The sequence below is a fragment of the Suncus etruscus genome, chromosome 3, assembly GCF_024139225.1.
Source record: "Suncus etruscus isolate mSunEtr1 chromosome 3, mSunEtr1.pri.cur, whole genome shotgun sequence".
NCBI lineage: Eukaryota > Metazoa > Chordata > Mammalia > Eulipotyphla > Soricidae > Suncus > Suncus etruscus.
Window position 1 is genome coordinate 46,249,457 of NC_064850.1, and position 17,058 is coordinate 46,266,514.

Genomic DNA, 17,058 nt, shown 5'->3' on the forward strand with positions numbered 1-17,058 from the left:
TCACCCCACTCAGTCTTAGGACTCAGGGCAATGACACCAAACATGATGCTTAAGTTGGAGCCAGAGCAATAGGATAGTGAAGATATGCAGTTAAGCTGGGTTCAATTCTTGGCATCCTGTAAGGTTCCCCAAGTACCTCCAGGAGTGATTCCTGATTGAATGTAGAGCCAGGAATTACCTGAGTACTGCCTGTGTGGTCCAAATGCCACCCCCCCCAATACAATAAATCAACATGAAGAACTTCTATAGTTCCTTATTGTTCAAAATAAAATCACTACCAGTAAAAAGGCATATGACCCTTTAATCCTAACCTCTGAAGTTTCATTTTTTTGTTTTTTGGGGGCCATACCCAGTGACGCTCAGGGGTTACTCCTGGTTATGTGCTCAGAAATTGCTCCTGGCTCAGGGGACCATATGGGACACTGGGGATAAAACCAGGTCTGTCCTGGATCTGCTGAGTGCAAGGAAAGTGCACTATCCTGCCGGCCCTGAAGTTTCTTTCTTTTTTTTTTTTTTTTTGGTTTTTGGGTTACACCTGGCCGTGCTCAGGGGTTACTCCTGGCTGTCTGCTCAGAAATAGCTCCTGGCAGGCACGGGGGACCATATGGGACACCGGGATTCGAACCAACCACCTTTGGTCCTGGATCGGCTGCTTGCAAGGCAAACGCCGCTGTGCTATCTCTCCGGGCCCTGAAGTTTCATTTTTAATAGTTTAAAAATTCTAGTCACTGCTCTTCGCCCTTCACATTGCCCCAGAAGAGGCGGAACCTTCATTCTGTGTTTAAAATCAACCCCCTGCAGACACAGCCAGTGCTCTATAGAGAGACAATGCAGGGTCAGGCACTGGCCTTGCATGCAGCCTGCCTCACCCTGGGCACCACAGAGCCCCCCCCCCCCCAAACATTGCCTGGACAGCCCCCACATACTTCTGCATGTGGCCCAGGACTCCCCTCTCCCCCAGTTGCCAGACTTGGTGCTACTCACAAGTGGCTCAGGGGCTAACCACCTCCAGCTGGGCTCTTTGCTCAAAGCTGCAGAAAAACCAGGCCCCGAGAGGCCTTCTCTGATGTGTCTGCCCAGGCCTCATTCCATCCCTCAGGGTTCCCCACAGAGGACAGGTGTATTGCAGGGCTCTGGAAGGCGCCGCACCAGGCAATGTGCCCTCCAAAGGGTCACACAGGAGGTAGTCAGGGCCGCCTAGGAGTTCAATGAATGGGCTGGGTCCTGCAAGAGTCCAGACTCGGGAACCACTAGGGACCAAAGACGACTCAGTCTCTGTTTACAAATCACCAGCAAGATTTATGAGAATAAAAAATATTTACATTTTGTCTTTTTACAATAAAGAACATTTAAGTCCCACGTGTCAGGAAAATAATTTTTTTGTTATTAGAAAATTGTTGCAAAATTATCTTTTGACAATAGTATGGTATTAATATCCAGAGTCAATAGAGACGAGGGCCAGGAGGACCAATTCATGGTAGGAAGCTTGTCAGAGTGGGGAGTGCAGTGAGGGCAGAAAAGGGACCACCGTGACAACAAGAGTTAAAAATGATCACTCTGGGCAGAACTGGGTGCTGAAAGGAGGAAAAATGCTATGCATGATACCCCATTCAGCAACAATACTGCAAGCCACAGTATATAAAAGGGAGGGAGGAGAGAGATGAGAGGAAAGAGAGGGTGGAGGAGGGGAGAGAGAGAAAGAGATGAAAAATGTCTGCCCTGAAGGCAGGCAGGAGGGTAGGTGGGAGGGAAATGGGAGACATTGGAGGCAGGAAACGAGCATCGGTGAATGGTGTTGGACACTGAAACTCAATCACGAACAATTTTGCAATCATGAAAAGAAAAACCATTGCAGTATGAACAACCTTATAACCATGGTGTTTGGATACAATAATTTAAAATTTAAAAAAGGTTATTTTGCGTCTGCTTCAAACATTTAACACAACTGAAAGACTCCACAGCACAGAAAGATGACACATCAACTTGTACAGAACGAACGAGAGTCAGTGAAGAACTGAGCACTAGAGCTGTGGGCGTGTCAGAGCTGCAGCCGGAACTTGGCCAGCAGTGGCAGGTGGTCAGAGGAGCTGTTCTGGTTGGGGAGCCCATTGACGGCCCACAGGTCGTGTTCCGTGAGCAGGGACAGTCTGGCAAGCAGCGTCAAGCTGCCAACAGAAGCCAGCTCAGTGCCTGTGGGGTGAAGAGACACAGCGAATTAGGGTGGCAGTCCCCCAGCAGCCAATGATGGCTCCCCAGACACCACAGAACCTGCTATGCCCACAGGCTTTCAGGGCATATAAAGCACAACACATGTTCGAGTGACCAAGGAATGTGTGACCTCAGAGCCACATCCCCAGTCCTCTGATGGGTTTTCTTTCTTTTTTTTTTTTTTGGGAGGGACCTGGCAGTACTCAGGGGTCACTCCTGGCTCTGCACTCAGGAATCACTCCTAGTGGTGCTCAGGAATCAAACCTAGGTGAAATGCAAGACAAACACCCTCCCCACTGTGCTATTATTGCTCTGATCACTTTGAAGTTAGTTCTATTTAAAAATAGAACTAATTCTAGTTTACTAGAAACATCAGTACAACATTTAAGATGCTAAAAGTCATTAGAAATCGAGACCTGATGGGAAATCCTCCATCACTTGGGCTGGTAAGCACTGGTCAAGGCAGGGAGGAAGAGAGAGGGTGGAAGGTTCAGTTCTAGATTACTGGTGGCACACAGGAAGAGAAGAAAACCTGTGTGGTGTTGGAGCTCAGTGCATGGTGCATGCCTGCCACCTAGCAAACATTTTCAGTCATAGAACCAAGAGGAACAACCAAGTGGGGGAGGCTGGGAGCATTAGATTTGGAGTAACTACAGCAGACCAGAAGGGAAAGGAGGGGAAAAAGCACCCCAGATAATCGAAGCAATGGGGCTGGCGAGGTGGCGCTAGAGGTAAGGTGTCTGCCTTGCAAGTGCTAGCCAAGGAAAGGACCACGGTTTGATCCCCCCACGTCCTATATGGTCCCCCCCAAGCCAGGGGCAATTTCTGAGTGCGTAGCCAGGAGTAACCCCTGAGCATCAAACGGGTATGGCCCGAAAAGCCAAAATAAATAAATGAATAAATAAAATAAATAAAATAATCGAAGTAAAAAGGGTAAAACTGGGCTGGAGCAATAGCACACCAGGTAGTGTTTGCCTTGCATGCGGTGGACCCACATTTGATCCCCAGTATATGATATGGTCCCCAAGCCTGCCAGGAGTATCTTCTGAACACAGGACCAGGAGTAACTCAAGTGCCACTGGGTGCAGCCCCCCAAACAAAATCAAGCAAAGAATGAAAAGGCAAAACCATGAACAAAAAAAGCTGCTTGCAGTTTAGATAATGAAGTATTCTGAGTATAGTGTTTTGTTTTTTTTTTTAATTCTAGTCATTTTATTTTTTTGGTTTTGGGACCACACCCAGCAGGTACTCCTGGTTTTGAGCTCAGGGATTAAATGTGGTGCCAGGGATGAAACCCAGGTGTCCTTGTAGTCCAATGGCTCAGGCCCCTGCCAGCCATTTCCAACAGAACTGCCTTCTCTAAACACAACAGTTTGCAGTGGAGGGCAGGAGCCTGACCTGAGGCCCTGGTTCCATCCCTGGAATCAGACTAATCAACAGAGGACCCAGCCGGGACAGGGACAGGGACAGGGACAGTGCTCACTAGGCAGCGCTGAAGGCAGTGTGTCAGCTCTGGGGCTTCTTGACACACAGGGTTGCAGGTACTTTACCCCCCATATAGGTAGCTACCTGTGAGCACAGCCACCCACTGGAACCTGGGAACCCCCAGACGTGTCCCTCCCGGCTCACAGTGGGTGCAGGTACCTTGCTGCTCAGAGGCAGCATCCTTTGTGGCAGAGTAGAATATGTAGTCCACGGTGATGGCACTTCGGGAGTGGCAGGTGGTCACCTCTGGGATGCCTGAGTTGGCTTCGTAGTGGGAGTACACTGATGCCAGACTGAAATGGTGCTGCAAGCTGGAGGGTGGCCTGCAGGGAGAGGTGGGGGCTCAGTACCCATCCAGCTCAGCGTGGCTTTCACAGCAATTGGGCAGGGACGGCTGGAGGGTGCAGGGCAGGCTCTCCAGGTAGGGCAGATGCTGGCACTTTTGGGAACAATGCCCAGGCTCTGTGCCCAGGAATAGGGCCCTTGGAGCAACTCCAAGGAAACAAAACCCCCAAACAAAAGCATCTTCTTAATTTTAATGTTGTAGCCAGATCTCTGGACAAGTTTGATGAGAGCAGATCACAGCCCATGAACCAGGCTGGGAATGTGAGAGAGCTTAACAACTAAATTCTATTTTTTTTTAAACTTTATTTATTTGATTAGTTTTTGGGCCACACCTAGGCAGTGCTCAGGGGTTACTCCTGGCTCTGCACTCAGAAATCACTCCTGGCAGGCTGGGGGACCATATGTGATGCCAGGCATTGAACTGGATCCCTCCCAGGTTAGCTACATGCAAGGCAAATGCCCTACCACTGTGCTTCTCTCTGGCCCCACACTACATTCTAATGTGACTTTCTGATTGGGGGCCACCCCTGGTGGTGCTCAGGGTATCAGAATGGTGCTGGGGATGGAACCCAGATTGGTGGCATAAAGGAAAATGACTACCTTCCTGATGTACTGACTTTCTAGGCCTCAACTCCAGGCTTCTGTGCATGCAGTAGCCCTGAATTTGACCATGCCCCTACGAGCAATGGTCTGGGTGCAGCCCCAACCTATTATATAGGTCCAAGAGCAAACACAATGCAAAAGGTTCATTTCTTTTTGGTTTTTGGGCCACACCTAGTGGCACTTTGGGGTTATTCCATCTCTATGCTCAGAAATCGCTCTTAACAGGCTCGAAGGAACATATGGGATGCCAGAAATCAAACCCGGGTCCATCCCAGGTTGGCTGCTTTTAAGGTAAACACCCTACCACTGTGGTATCACTCTACCCCTCCTGCAGAAGGTTTTTGAGACTCCATGGCATCCCGCGTTCAAATGGGCAAATGCAGACTATTCTCCCTATAACTCACTTGCTGGCGCTCTCGTCTGCTTTGTCCAGCGGTGTCTGCGTTGGGCCAGCGCCTGTGGGTGCTGAGATAAATGGTAAGTGCTGCTCTGGCTGCTGGGTAAGTGTGCGTATTTCTTCTTGCCCGGGAAACAGTTGGTGAGACCCATTTAACTTGTGTGTATTTTCCCCTTTACTGATGGACCATGAGTTTACATCATTAAATTTCAGAGGTGACACATTTAGTCGAGTTGGTGGCTCGGGAAAATGTTTCAATGGTTTCCCCAGAAGTAGCAAAAATAATATGCAAACATTTCCAAAGCAAGAGATTCAGACCAATTGAATTCTGAACATGGAGCTTAGAGGAAGGTACATTTATAAAACCCAAAGGTGGGCACCAGGCAAATGCCCTCCCCTCTGCTAGATCTGCTGGCTCCAGCCCTGCTACCGTCCATGGGTCTCTGAGAATATCTCTTTGGGCTAAGTCCTTCTCAAGGGCTGGTTCCTGATGCACAGGCTGCATGGCCACTCACCTGCCATTTTGGTGGCCTCGTAAACACAGTTCTGGGAGATGCCGAGACTGGGGGGCCAGATGGGTATGGTCAGGGTTCTGTGTCCCCGGGATGACTGCTCCTGGCCAGAGACCTATGCAGAATGCAACAAGCTCTTCAGTGAGGGGATTTCATGTTCATGAAGGGACGCCATTTCCCAGGAGATTCTAGGATAGGCAGCGCCCCCTTTGCCCACTATGTCAAGCAGTCCCTCATGCTTGGGAAATAAACCCCTTCAAGGCATTTTTTTTCCCCTAAAAATTGACTGTACATTTTTTAGACTTGGTCAAGGAAATAATTTCTGACTTTGGGCTAACACTACTCAGGATTTTCTAGTTTCCATTATATAAACTACTGGCCAGAATTATTTTTTCCCATGCCAGGGATGGGATCCAGGGGCCTCAAGTTTCTCACGAGTAATATCCTGACCAGTACCAACTGAAAGATCTCCTAAGAGGTGGTGGCGGAGCCAGAGCAATAGCACAGTGAGGAGGCGCTGGTCTGGCACGCATCCAACTAGCATCCCACAGGGTACCCTGAGCACCACCTGAGCGTAGAGCCAGGAGTAACCCCTGAGCACCACTAAGTGTGACTCTAAAAACAAAAAAGTGGCAAGATGGCAGAGAACTCAAAATACCATGGATCGGGGCTGGAGAGATAGCAGGGAGGTAAGGCATTTGCCTTTCATGCAGGAGGTCATCGGTTCGAATCCCAGTGCCCCATATGGTCCCCTGTGCCTGCCAGGAGCAATTTCTGAGCCTGGAGCCAGAAATAACCCCTGAGCACTGCCGGGTGTGACCCAAAAAAACCACAAAAAAAAAAAAAAATACCATGGATCAAATGATCTTTAGCAGGTGAACACAAGCACAGTGGAGATGCCATAGGTCAGTCACTGCCACAGAACAGCGACGTGTAGCACCTGGGTCATGGCGCTCATGGTGCCTCTAGACTGCCACAGTGCGGTTCCTTCCACACAGAGATTTAAGTTATTGCACATGCCCTTATCATCCCTGGACCTGGCATTGCCCACCCCTTCCTCTCCAGGCAGACAGAAGGGTCGCTCTTCAATCGGGACACACCTACCCTGGGGATGGGTGGGTAGATGGCACTCACCTGGCCTATGGCGAGTCCCTCGTAGTCCAGCTTCCCGTCCCTGATGAAGCTGTAAAGTGGGGAGCCAGGCACAGAGTTGAAGTCACCACACATGACCACGGGGCAGAAGCTGCCATCCTGCTGCTGGGCCACACGGGTCATCTCAGCCAGGAGTATAGCCAGCTGCGTGAGCTTGATGTCACCCCGCCGTGGGTTGTAGAGCAGGTGTGTGTTAGCCACACACACCACAGGGCAGGAGGCATGTGGTGCTTTGGGCTGCAGGAGCAGCACCAGCCCCACGTTGTCCCGGTCCAGCAGTGCAACATTACGCCGGTAGAACTCTACAGGATTGGCTGACAGGAGGGAGAACTTGGAGTGCTTGAAGCAGATGGCGCAGCCATCGGGCTTCCGGCCCGTCCGCATCTTGTATTCACAGTGATATCCTGTGAGCAAAGCCAGGGGCTGAAGGTACAAGGCTGCCCGACAGTCCTGACCCCAAGACACACAATCAGACACACAATTTGACCCACCCAGATAGCAAGTCAATGCCAAGCAGGGAGATGGCGTGGGGATATGGCCAGGATGTGGGAGCAACCTCCCAATAGCACACTGGTGGCAGAATGGCTGTGTGGTCCCCCTGGCTCCCCAGCCATGACAGGAAATGAGTTTGTGCCTGTGGGAATATCAAATTCAATCCCAGGCATTAAAGGTCCCTGGGCAGAGCCAGGAGTGATGCTTCTCAAAGAATGCAGAGCTGGGAGCAGCACCCGAGGGCCACTGGGCTTGGCACTACCAAGGCCCCAGAATAACTTTCTTGGGAGGGTACCCTAAAATGGCTTTTCTTTGAAGCCCATAGGTAAGGGCACGTGTATGGGGGGAACAGGAGCTTGCAGTGTGGGGCTAATCACAGCCCTCAGAAATACATTTCTCTAGGTGGTCACAAGACACAAGTGGGGTTTATCTCCAGTTAGGAGACTCCAGCACACTTGGTACTCAGTGATGTGCCCCTGGTGGGGTCATTCAGTAACAAAGGTTCCAGAGACCAGCAGGTGCTCCCTCTCAGCATGATTAGATGCAGTGCCACAAAAGCCAAGAACACCTGACTTCTCCCGACCCCTTTGCAATAGGTGTGGTTCCCCCAAATTCATACTGCTTGTTGCCCTGGGACCAGAGACAGGCGAGGGGAAAAGGCATGTCTTTTTTTTTTTTTTTTTTTTTTTTTGGTTTTTCGGGCCACACCCGTTAGATGCTCAGGGGTTACTCCTGGCTACGCACTCAGAAATTGCCCCTGGCTTGGGGGGACCATATGGGACGCCGGGGGATCGAACCATGGTCCTTTCCTTGGCTAGCGCTTGCAAGGCAGACACCTTACCTCTAGCGCCACCTCGCCGGCCCCGAAAAGGCATGTCTTATTGGCACCTGTTCGATCCCCTGCACCCCATATGGTCCTCCACCCCCATAGGCATCAGTGTCCCCCAATATCAAGCAGGGGAGATGCCCAAATCCCCTCCCCCCAAGTAAGATTTTGCCCCAAATACACCAAATATTTTTGTTACCAACCTATGCTTTACCAACACACAGATCTTCAAAAGCAAATTTGACTAAAACAAAAGTTACTTTGTACCCAGTGATTCCAAACTTGGTCTTATTTCTGCTCCATAATGATCTTCTTGAACTTCTTGTAAACACAGTATCTTAAAAGGAAAAAGGGCTGAAATTAAAACAGAGAAGGAAACACAGCTTTGTAGAGGTTTCATCTTTAGGAAAGAGCTTTGGTTGCCCTAAGTGGTGCCCGGTGGGTTCAGCTGCCGAGTGTAGGCCTGGCTGTAGTATACGCTCACTGGTACTTATTGCACTTGGGAACAGCAATTTCTAATCCCATTTCCTAGCTCTTTACAGACCTCTCACACCAACAGTCCCCAATCCTGGTCTAAACACCTAACTCTTCTACTCTCCACAAACTGTTTTTTCTGGGGTTTATTTTTGGGCTATCCCCAGAGGACTTACTCTTGGCTCTATGCTCAGGGATCACTCCTGGAAGGGTGAGGTATGGGCATGTGGGGTGCCAGGGACTGAACTCAGGTGGGCTGTGAGCAAGACAAATGCCCTACCCACTTCACTCTCTTTCTGATCCACAAACCTTTGAATTTAAAGCCTTTGATTTAAAAGTATTTGAATTCACGTAAGCAGGTTATTTCCCCTGAACTGACATATCCACATGCTCATTAGTACTAAGACATCTTGGGCCTTTATTTCCTTGTTGCTCGTGAGGGGGACAGAGGGGGAAAAGGCCAGCCCCTGACCCCTACCTCAGCACTCTTGTCCTCAAGGAGTGCATTTCCATGAATATGTGATCAGCACTAACGCTGGCATAGGGCACCTAATCTTCAAATGAAACATGTCCTCAATGCCTGTAATTTATAGTTCTGGTCTCAAAACTACCCAGGATCTCAATTTGGGTAGTCTGGGCTTTTGCTTGGTGCTGAGGCTTCAATCAGGGCCTCAAAAAATGCTCCATGCCCTCTTCTCCCCGCTACTAAAGACACTGGAGTCTTTTATGAGAAATCCCAAGACTTGATACCAAGCGGTGGCAGTGACTAAGCCATAGTACCTGGTCAGGTACTCTGCAGCCGAGACGTAAGAATCTCTTACCCCATAGACAAAGACACCACAGAACCCTTCTGTCTTTCCTGAGCTCAGATCAAGTGTAGAACCTTCATGGCAATAAAGGTCAGTAAGAAAGGTGGTCATCATCGCTCAGAACTGATCTACCTGCACACATGCACACAAAGCCCCTTTACATACATTTCCTTCCCTCCACCCACACCCACACCCCACAGCCACTCACACACACACACACACACACACACACACACACACACACACACACACACACACACACACTACAGTATTGTTGCTTCTCAGAACTGGAGATCATGCACCAGTGGATGGGGATCCTTCTGATGCTCAGATTTGGCTATTTTCATCATTGATCCACTTTTCTGAGTGGATCTCAGAAAAATACCCTGGCCCTCAGAGGAAGATTCTGGGGTTTCAATACTTACATCTGCATCCAGATGTTTGATCTCTTTCAGGATGTTGGGAAAGCGAAAGCCCCAGTGTAGAAGTCGCCTCTGGCAGTGCCGGTATAGATGTGAGTTGTCCTCCAGCAGGTCCTGGGCCAGGATATTGTAGGACATCACTGAGAAGTCAAAGGTGGTGCTGCTGTCCTCTCGCTGGGTGTCGTTGCTGTCTCCATCGACTCTGGCCTGTTCCTTCTTGCTGCGTATGTACTCCCAGTGCCGCTGCAGCACACCTGGCCGAAAGAAGAGGGATTGAGGTCAAGCAGGCCAGTCTGGTTCCCTGATCCCAAATCTCCCCTATGCCTTACCAAAAGTCCCGCATTGAAATACCAGGTGCTTCTCCCCAGGACAGGGGTGAGTAAGTGCCAGACCCAAGAGCTTCCCGAAGAAAGGGAAGCAACAGGGCAGGGTCTGGGTACCATCTCCCAGGGGACTTCACGACTGAACATGAGCATCCCGCTAAGGCCCAGAGCAAACGGTGTTGGTATGATGTGTGTATTCGTGTGTGTCCTCAACAGCAATCGGGGGAGCAAGAAATGCTTTCTATTTGTTTACTGAAAGATGGACGATGAGGGAGGCGATGAAGGATAACTATTTTTTAATGAAAACTCTGTGGGAGGCCAAAGAAGTCTGTATATGACTATTTTTGCTGTGCATGAGTGAATGATCATGAAGCCCTGGAAGACTGAGACCTGGATTCACATAAGCACAGGGGGAGTTGGGGCACCTTGTGTTCACCACAATGTCATGGGGAATAACAGTGGTGACACAGGAGCCATAGGCAGCAATGGTGGGTGTGGAGAGTTTCCGTCTACCAAGGGTAGAATCATGGGGACCATCACTGGCATATGGTCCTTCTCATTGGCCAACAAACACAGGACTCTCGGTACCATCGAAACATAAGAAGGGGGGCCGGGAAGGTGGCGCTAGAGGTAAGGTGTTTGCCTTGCAAGCGCTAGCATAGGACGGACCGAGGTTTGATCCCCCGGCGTCCCATATGGTCCCCTCAAGCCAAGGGCGATTTCTGAGCGCATAGCCAGAAGTAACCCCTGAGCATCAAACAGGTGTGACCCAAAAACCAAAAAAAAAAAAAAAAAAAAAAGAAACATAAGAAGGGAAAATCTGTCTGAGCTGTCTGAGGTGTGAACTCCAGCATCAGGAAGATAAGCCCAAGAACTAGACTGATGGACTTTGGCACCACAGAATGCCTGGTCTAAGAACCAGGTCCTGCACAAAGGTTTTTACTTTGCTGGATAATCAACTTTGAATTCTACCAAATAACAGTTCTATCAAGGAAATGCTTCTTTCTACCTGTCCAAGCAGACTAGAGGGAAGAAAAAACCTTAACTTTAAGGTTTGTTCTCTCAGAGAGATAGCATAGTAGGGAGAGTATTTACCTTGCATGGGTTCAACCCCCAGCATCCCATTTGGGCCCAAGAGCACCACTAGGAGTGAGTGCAGAGCCAGAAGTCAGCTCTGAGCACTGCTGGGGTGGCCCAAAAGAGGTAGTTCTTTCTGGTGCTGGGAGAGGGTGCAGCTGCTCGAGTTTCAGCAGTGCTCTCTGTCCAGTGTTGAGCAATGAGGGTGCCAAGGGACGGGTGTTGGGAGCTCAGGCGGAGAGAACATAAAGGAAGTGTTGGGGACACTGCCTTGGGGACAGTACCGTGGGGAAGGTACCTGCCTTATGTGTAGCTGACCCACGTTCGATCCCTGACATCACAAATGGTACCTTGAACACCTCCATGGGGGAAACCTGACCAGAGCCCTGAACCCTGCCAAGTGTGGTAGAAAAAAAGGAAAAAAGTAGAAGAGAGAAAACCTACTCTATCCCAAACCTTCACTACTACAAAACTGAGATTAGAGCCTGCTGTGCGCATATAAGAAATGAGGAGCCTTTTCCCTTCTTTGCTGAACCAGGAAACCCCAACCCTAAGGCCCAGAACCAAAGCTGTAGCAACAGCTCTGAAAAGCCCACTGAAGAGCCAGGACATCATTCATTCATTTGTTTGTTCATAAACCACCATGATATAGAATAGCTGCAGTCAGGTCTTCATGGGGGGTGAGATGGAAAGGGATTGGGGTGGAGAGGGGACACAGCAGTCACCCCAAAGGTATAGGGTGACTCATTAAGAGATGGTCAAAAATGAAGGCCTAGAAACAAACAATCACCATCCAAACTGTGTTATAAAATGTCAATTCAAATGTCAATGCACTAAAACTTGGCATGGGCTAAGAGAACTAGCACAGGTGGAAGGGCACTTGCCTTGCATGAAGCTGATTCGGGGTTTTTTTGTTTTTGTTTTTTGGGCCACACCCGTTGACGCTCAGGGGTTACTCCTGGCTATGCACTCAGAAGTTGCTCCTGGCTTGGGGGACCATATGGGACACCGGGGATCGAACCGCGGTCCGTCCAAGGCTAGCGCAGGCAAGGCAGGCACCTTACCTCTTGCGCCACCTCCCGGCCCCCCCCCCCGCTGATTCGGGTTTGATCTCTGGTATCCCATAGGGTTCACCATGTAGTGCCAGAGTGATCCCTAAGTGCAGAATCAGGGGTAAGCCCTGAGTACTGCTGGGGTATCCCTCAAAGCCAAAAAGCCTTTTATAGTCAGAGCAATGAAGACTAGATAAGCCAATTCTTCTTTGCAATCTTTTTTTTTTTTGGTTTTTGGGTCACACCCGGAGGTGCTCAGGGGTTACTCCTGGATTTCTGCTCAGAAATAGCTTCTGGCAGGCACAGGGGACCATATGGGACGCCGGGATTCAAACCAACCACCTTAGGTCCTGGATCGGCTGCTTTCAAGGCAAACACCGCTGTGCTATCTCTCCGGCCCCCTTCTTTGCAATCTTATGTTTTGAATAATCACTGTCTGATGGTCCAATTAATGTGCTACTTTCAAATAATGAGGGCTTGAAAGGGTTGAGTCTTTTCACTTGGTGAGCAGCCCTGGGTTAATAAGGCAGGGTAGGAGGGGAAGATACACATTTCTCATTGGCACAGCAATGTCCTTATACAGGAAATGAGTTCTCCACGGCATGGAAGACAACATGAATAGGGGGAAGCCTTCTCAGACTTCAGGGCACAAACCCAAAGGGCTCTGTACTTTCTATACCAGGAGGAACAGATAGACACAGTGGAGAAGGAAGGTGAGGCAGAAACACAATGAGAACAGGCTTTAGGAAGCTGAATCAGAGTCCCTCAAATGCCACTTTGGAGGGACAGGCAATCAGGTGTGGCTGGTGTTCAGAGTGGAAGGGCTAGTGAGAGAGTGGAAGTCACGAATGTGGCTTAATAGAGTGTGTGTCCCTTATTGGCAACATCTAGGAAGGGCAGAGTCAGGTGGTCTTGGTGGGCCAGAGGACAGGCTCTCACTGTCATCACCTATCACCAAGGAGCCATGTGTACCCTCGCTGCAGGCTGTGGGTCCCCCCAAAAGAGCTAAAATCTGTATACACACTCAGCACTAGGACCTTAGAGCTCTAAGATCCAGCTTTTTTTTGTTTGTTTGTTTTTGGGTCGCAGCACTCAGGGGTTTTTCCTGGCTGTACGCTCAGAAATCGCTCCTGGTAGGCTCAGGGACTCGAACCACCGTCCTTCTGCATGCAAGGCAAACATCCTACCTCCATGCTATCTCTTCAGCCCCTTTTTTTGTTTTTGGGTCACACCGAGGGTGCTTAGGAGTTACCCCTGGCTCTGTGCTCAGAAGTCGCTCCTGGCAGGCTTGGGGGGACAATATGGGATGCCAGGATTCGAACCGAGGTCCATGTTGGCTGCGTGCAAGGCAAACACCTTACCAATGTGCTATCGCTCGGCCCCTAGGATCTAGCTTGAGACATAAAATTTAATAAGCTCAAACCTGGAAAATACCTTTGCTATACGATGACTCCCAAGAGATCAGCCTTATGCTGACATGAGCCTTAAAAGTACAAACATGATGGAGCCAGATTGATAGTACAGTGGGTATGGCATTTACCTTGAATGTGACTGACCTGGGTCTGATTCCTGATGCCCCATATGGTTCCCCAAGCCTGCCAGGAGTGATTTCTGAGTGCCGAGTAAGGAGTAATCACTGAGTATCGTTGGGTGTGGCCCAAAAAAACAAAACAAAACAAAAAAGTGCAACATTGAAGTTGGAATTTTTCTGAGCACTGCTGACTCCCAGCATTTAACCCACTAATGTCTAAGGAGCAGTTCAGAAAGGTGGGTTAGGAGATAATCTCTAATCTCCATGTTTTCTCCAATCACCACTTCAACCGTTGCTGTTAGTAACAGGAAAAGAAATTCTTGGCCAAATACTGCAAATACTGGCCAAATACAGAGCCAGAGAAAAGCTGAGTGCATGTGATAGAAATGCTGGAAACTGGGGTCCACATCCTATAGTAAGGGGTCCCTGAGCCTCACTAGGAATGAGCCCTGAGCTGAGACAGAAGTTGCCCTGGAGCATCACAAAGTGTGGATCCCCCCTCACCAAAAACCAAGGAGTTCTTGATAAGAGAAAACCAGAGTTTCAAGCCAGCAGTGAGCACCATGGAAGGCGCCAGTCTCTTTACCTTGGCGCTTCCTCCGTTTGGACGAGGGTGCCTCGGACTCCTGGGTCATGATGTAGCCGGAGAGATGGAGCCAGGAGGGGCGGCTCAGGTGCTGGAGTTGACTTCCGGATTCCAGCCAGCGGGGTGGCCTCAAATTCAAGGAAAACCGCCGAGTGCTCAGGTAGGGGTATGGGACACGGGAATAACGTCCTGGCCACCTCATGCAACTCAAGACGTATCTGTGCCAGCAGCGGCTCTGCAGCGCCTCCCACGGCACCGTCCAGTCTCGGCCCAGAGTCCTCTGCATACGGAGCAGCATGGGGGAGCTGGAAGAAAGACACGCTGCTTAAGGTACCCTTCCTGCTTCCTGCTCCTCCCCGCTGCCTGCAAACATGGTCCTGCTTCTTAAGGGAACAAGGTAGACCTGTGAAAGATGGTGGGAAGGAGGAGCTACCTACTATGACTATTCTAGCAATTTCTGATATGCTCCTTTTTTGGGGGGAGATATCTGGGGGAGATTGGGTTATACCCAGAGATGCTCAGGATGGCTGAGCTCTATGCTCCGCCAGAATCACTCCTGGAGGTATTTCAGGAACCATATGGAATGCTGGGATCAAAATGGGTTGGCCAAATGCAAGGCAAGCACCCTCTCTGCTATGTTCTCTGGCCCCTGAATATGCTCCTTATTCAAGATAAAATGGTGGCTCTTATTCAGTACCACAGCACAGAATTCACCCACATGCCATCTGGACTTCAACAGGCAAACCAAGAGATGTACGAGCCACTAAGAGTAGCTTCCTAGGACCAGAACAATAGTATCCCAAGGTAGGGCACTGGTCGGGCATGCTACTGACCCAGGATCCATCCATCCCCAGAACCCCATATGGTCCTGAGACCTGCAAGGAATGATTCCAGGCAAAGAGCGGGGAGCAAGCCTTAAGTATTAGCATATGTGGCCCAAACTGGCTCTCCCCTACAATAAAAAAATAAATAAATAAATAAAAATAAACAAAAAAGAGAACCTGCCCAGTTTTCTAGCAAAACTTCAATGGACAAGATAAGATTTACATGCTGCATAAGACTTAGATCAAACACTCAAACACGGAGACAAAGTGAAATTTAAAGAGAAATCTCTCCTCTAACTCGGATGTGGATTCAGGGAGCTGGTTCCAAAGGGTATTATAAGGCCCAAGACGTCAGTATCAGAAGATGCAAGTCTTCTAGTGTCATTAGGATCAACATTACCCCCACCAGGTAATGCAACCCACAGGCCACAAACCAGGATTTTTTTGTTTTGTTTTGGGGCAACACCTGGTAGTGCTCAAGGATTACTGCTGCTGGGGGTGATGGGGATCATAAGCAGCGACAGGGATGGAATCAGGGTCAACCGTGTGCTAAGCAAGTGCCTTAAGCCCTGTACAACCCCCCTATACAAACCCGCCTGACCAGGGATTTCTTCCCCTGGGGTCTTTTGGTCCACACCTCCTGGCTCTGGTGGTTCTGCTTAGGCGGTGACAATGATTACGAGGTAAAAGCCTGATCTCTCTCTCTCTCTCTGACATCTCAACAGTCGTTCAAACACAGAGATCATCTAGTTTCCAGACACCTGCAGTAGCCAGGGAAGGGGGGGGTGGTGAAATGTCTACCACAAGTTCAGCACCGGTATCAAACATCTGTCCTGCCAACGGGCAGTGGTGAAGAACCAAGTGCTTCTCTTGGTATCAAAAAAGCTGTTTTTTTCTGGGCGCAACAAACGAGCCAGCCGTTCTGGATCCCAATTCACTAGCACCCCAAACCCACCACCAGCACCTCCTAAACTACAGACCCCTGCGGACGAGCACTGGCTCGGCTCCATTATTCCACTTGGAACTCCCACAGCCGGCTGCCTCACTGTGGCAATGGGCTCGGATTCGGAGAAGCTTCTTGCTTGGAGCAGCCGTCGGAAGTACTTTCATAGAAGGTGGTGTGTCCTCCCTAGGGTACCCTTCGGTCCTTGCAGAGAGAGAGAGCGCGCCAGGCCCCCGATCTCGGGCCCTGACGCTTGAGTTTCCTAGTCTGGAATACCTGTTACCTGCTTGCAGCTGATGCACCACAGCAGTCTGGGCTAGACGGGGCGCGTCGATCTTTGTCATTTCTTTTTGTTTTGTTTTTGGATCATAGCCGGCAGCGCCCAGGGGTTCCTCCTGGCTCTATGCTCAGAAATCGCTCCTGGCAGGCTCGGGGGACCCTATGGGGTGCCGGGATTCGAACCACCGTTCTTCTGCTGCAAGGCAAACACCCTACCTCCATGCATCTCTCCGCCTCCTTGTTTTGGTTTATGGTTTTTGGGCCACCCCCCATGACGTTCTGGGGTTCCTCCTGGCTATGCACTCAGAAATCGCTCCTGGCTTGGGGAAACCATATGGGAAGCCGGGGGTGGGGGGGATCGAACCGCGGCCCGTCCTAGGCTGGCGCGCGCAAGGCAGACGCCTTACCGCTCCGCGCCACCGCTCCGGCCCGATCTTTGTCATTCCCGCTGCGTGGGGCCAGGGCTGGGCCTGGGCCAAACGTCGGCGGCAAGCGCTCCGTCCGGCGTCCCTTCCGGTCCTCGCCCCCAGCCTCCCCGGGCCCAGCCGGAGCCGCCCGCCCCGGCCCTCTACTGACCGGCCTCGGCCCGCCGCACAGCGGCCGTAGCTCCTCCTCACGCAGCGCCACGCTTCCATGCCGGCTCCGCGAGGCCACGACGTCCCGCAGCGATTTCACATGCCCACCCGTAGGCGAGCGGGCCGACCGCGGGGCACGCTGG

General features: G+C 50.5%; 1 protein-coding gene and 1 non-coding gene across 2 annotated transcripts; both read right to left on the reverse strand.

The window, feature by feature from the left end:
• Positions 1-1,278: 1,278 nt before the first annotated feature.
• On the reverse strand, positions 1,279-17,058 carry ANGEL2 (angel homolog 2). The gene is made up of 9 exons (XM_049769514.1): positions 16,917-17,058; positions 14,295-14,599; positions 9,729-9,979; positions 8,288-8,357; positions 6,685-7,106; positions 5,554-5,665; positions 5,046-5,106; positions 3,853-4,016; positions 1,279-2,190 (listed from the first exon to the last, which is right to left on the reverse strand). Exons 1-9 carry the CDS (start codon positions 16,973-16,975, stop codon positions 2,039-2,041), a joined length of 1,596 nt encoding a protein of 531 aa, XP_049625471.1. The 5' UTR covers positions 16,976-17,058; the 3' UTR covers positions 1,279-2,038.
• On the reverse strand, positions 9,583-9,658 carry LOC126005304 (small nucleolar RNA U2-19). The gene has a single exon (XR_007494445.1). It is a non-coding gene; the product is annotated as a small nucleolar RNA U2-19 (small nucleolar RNA).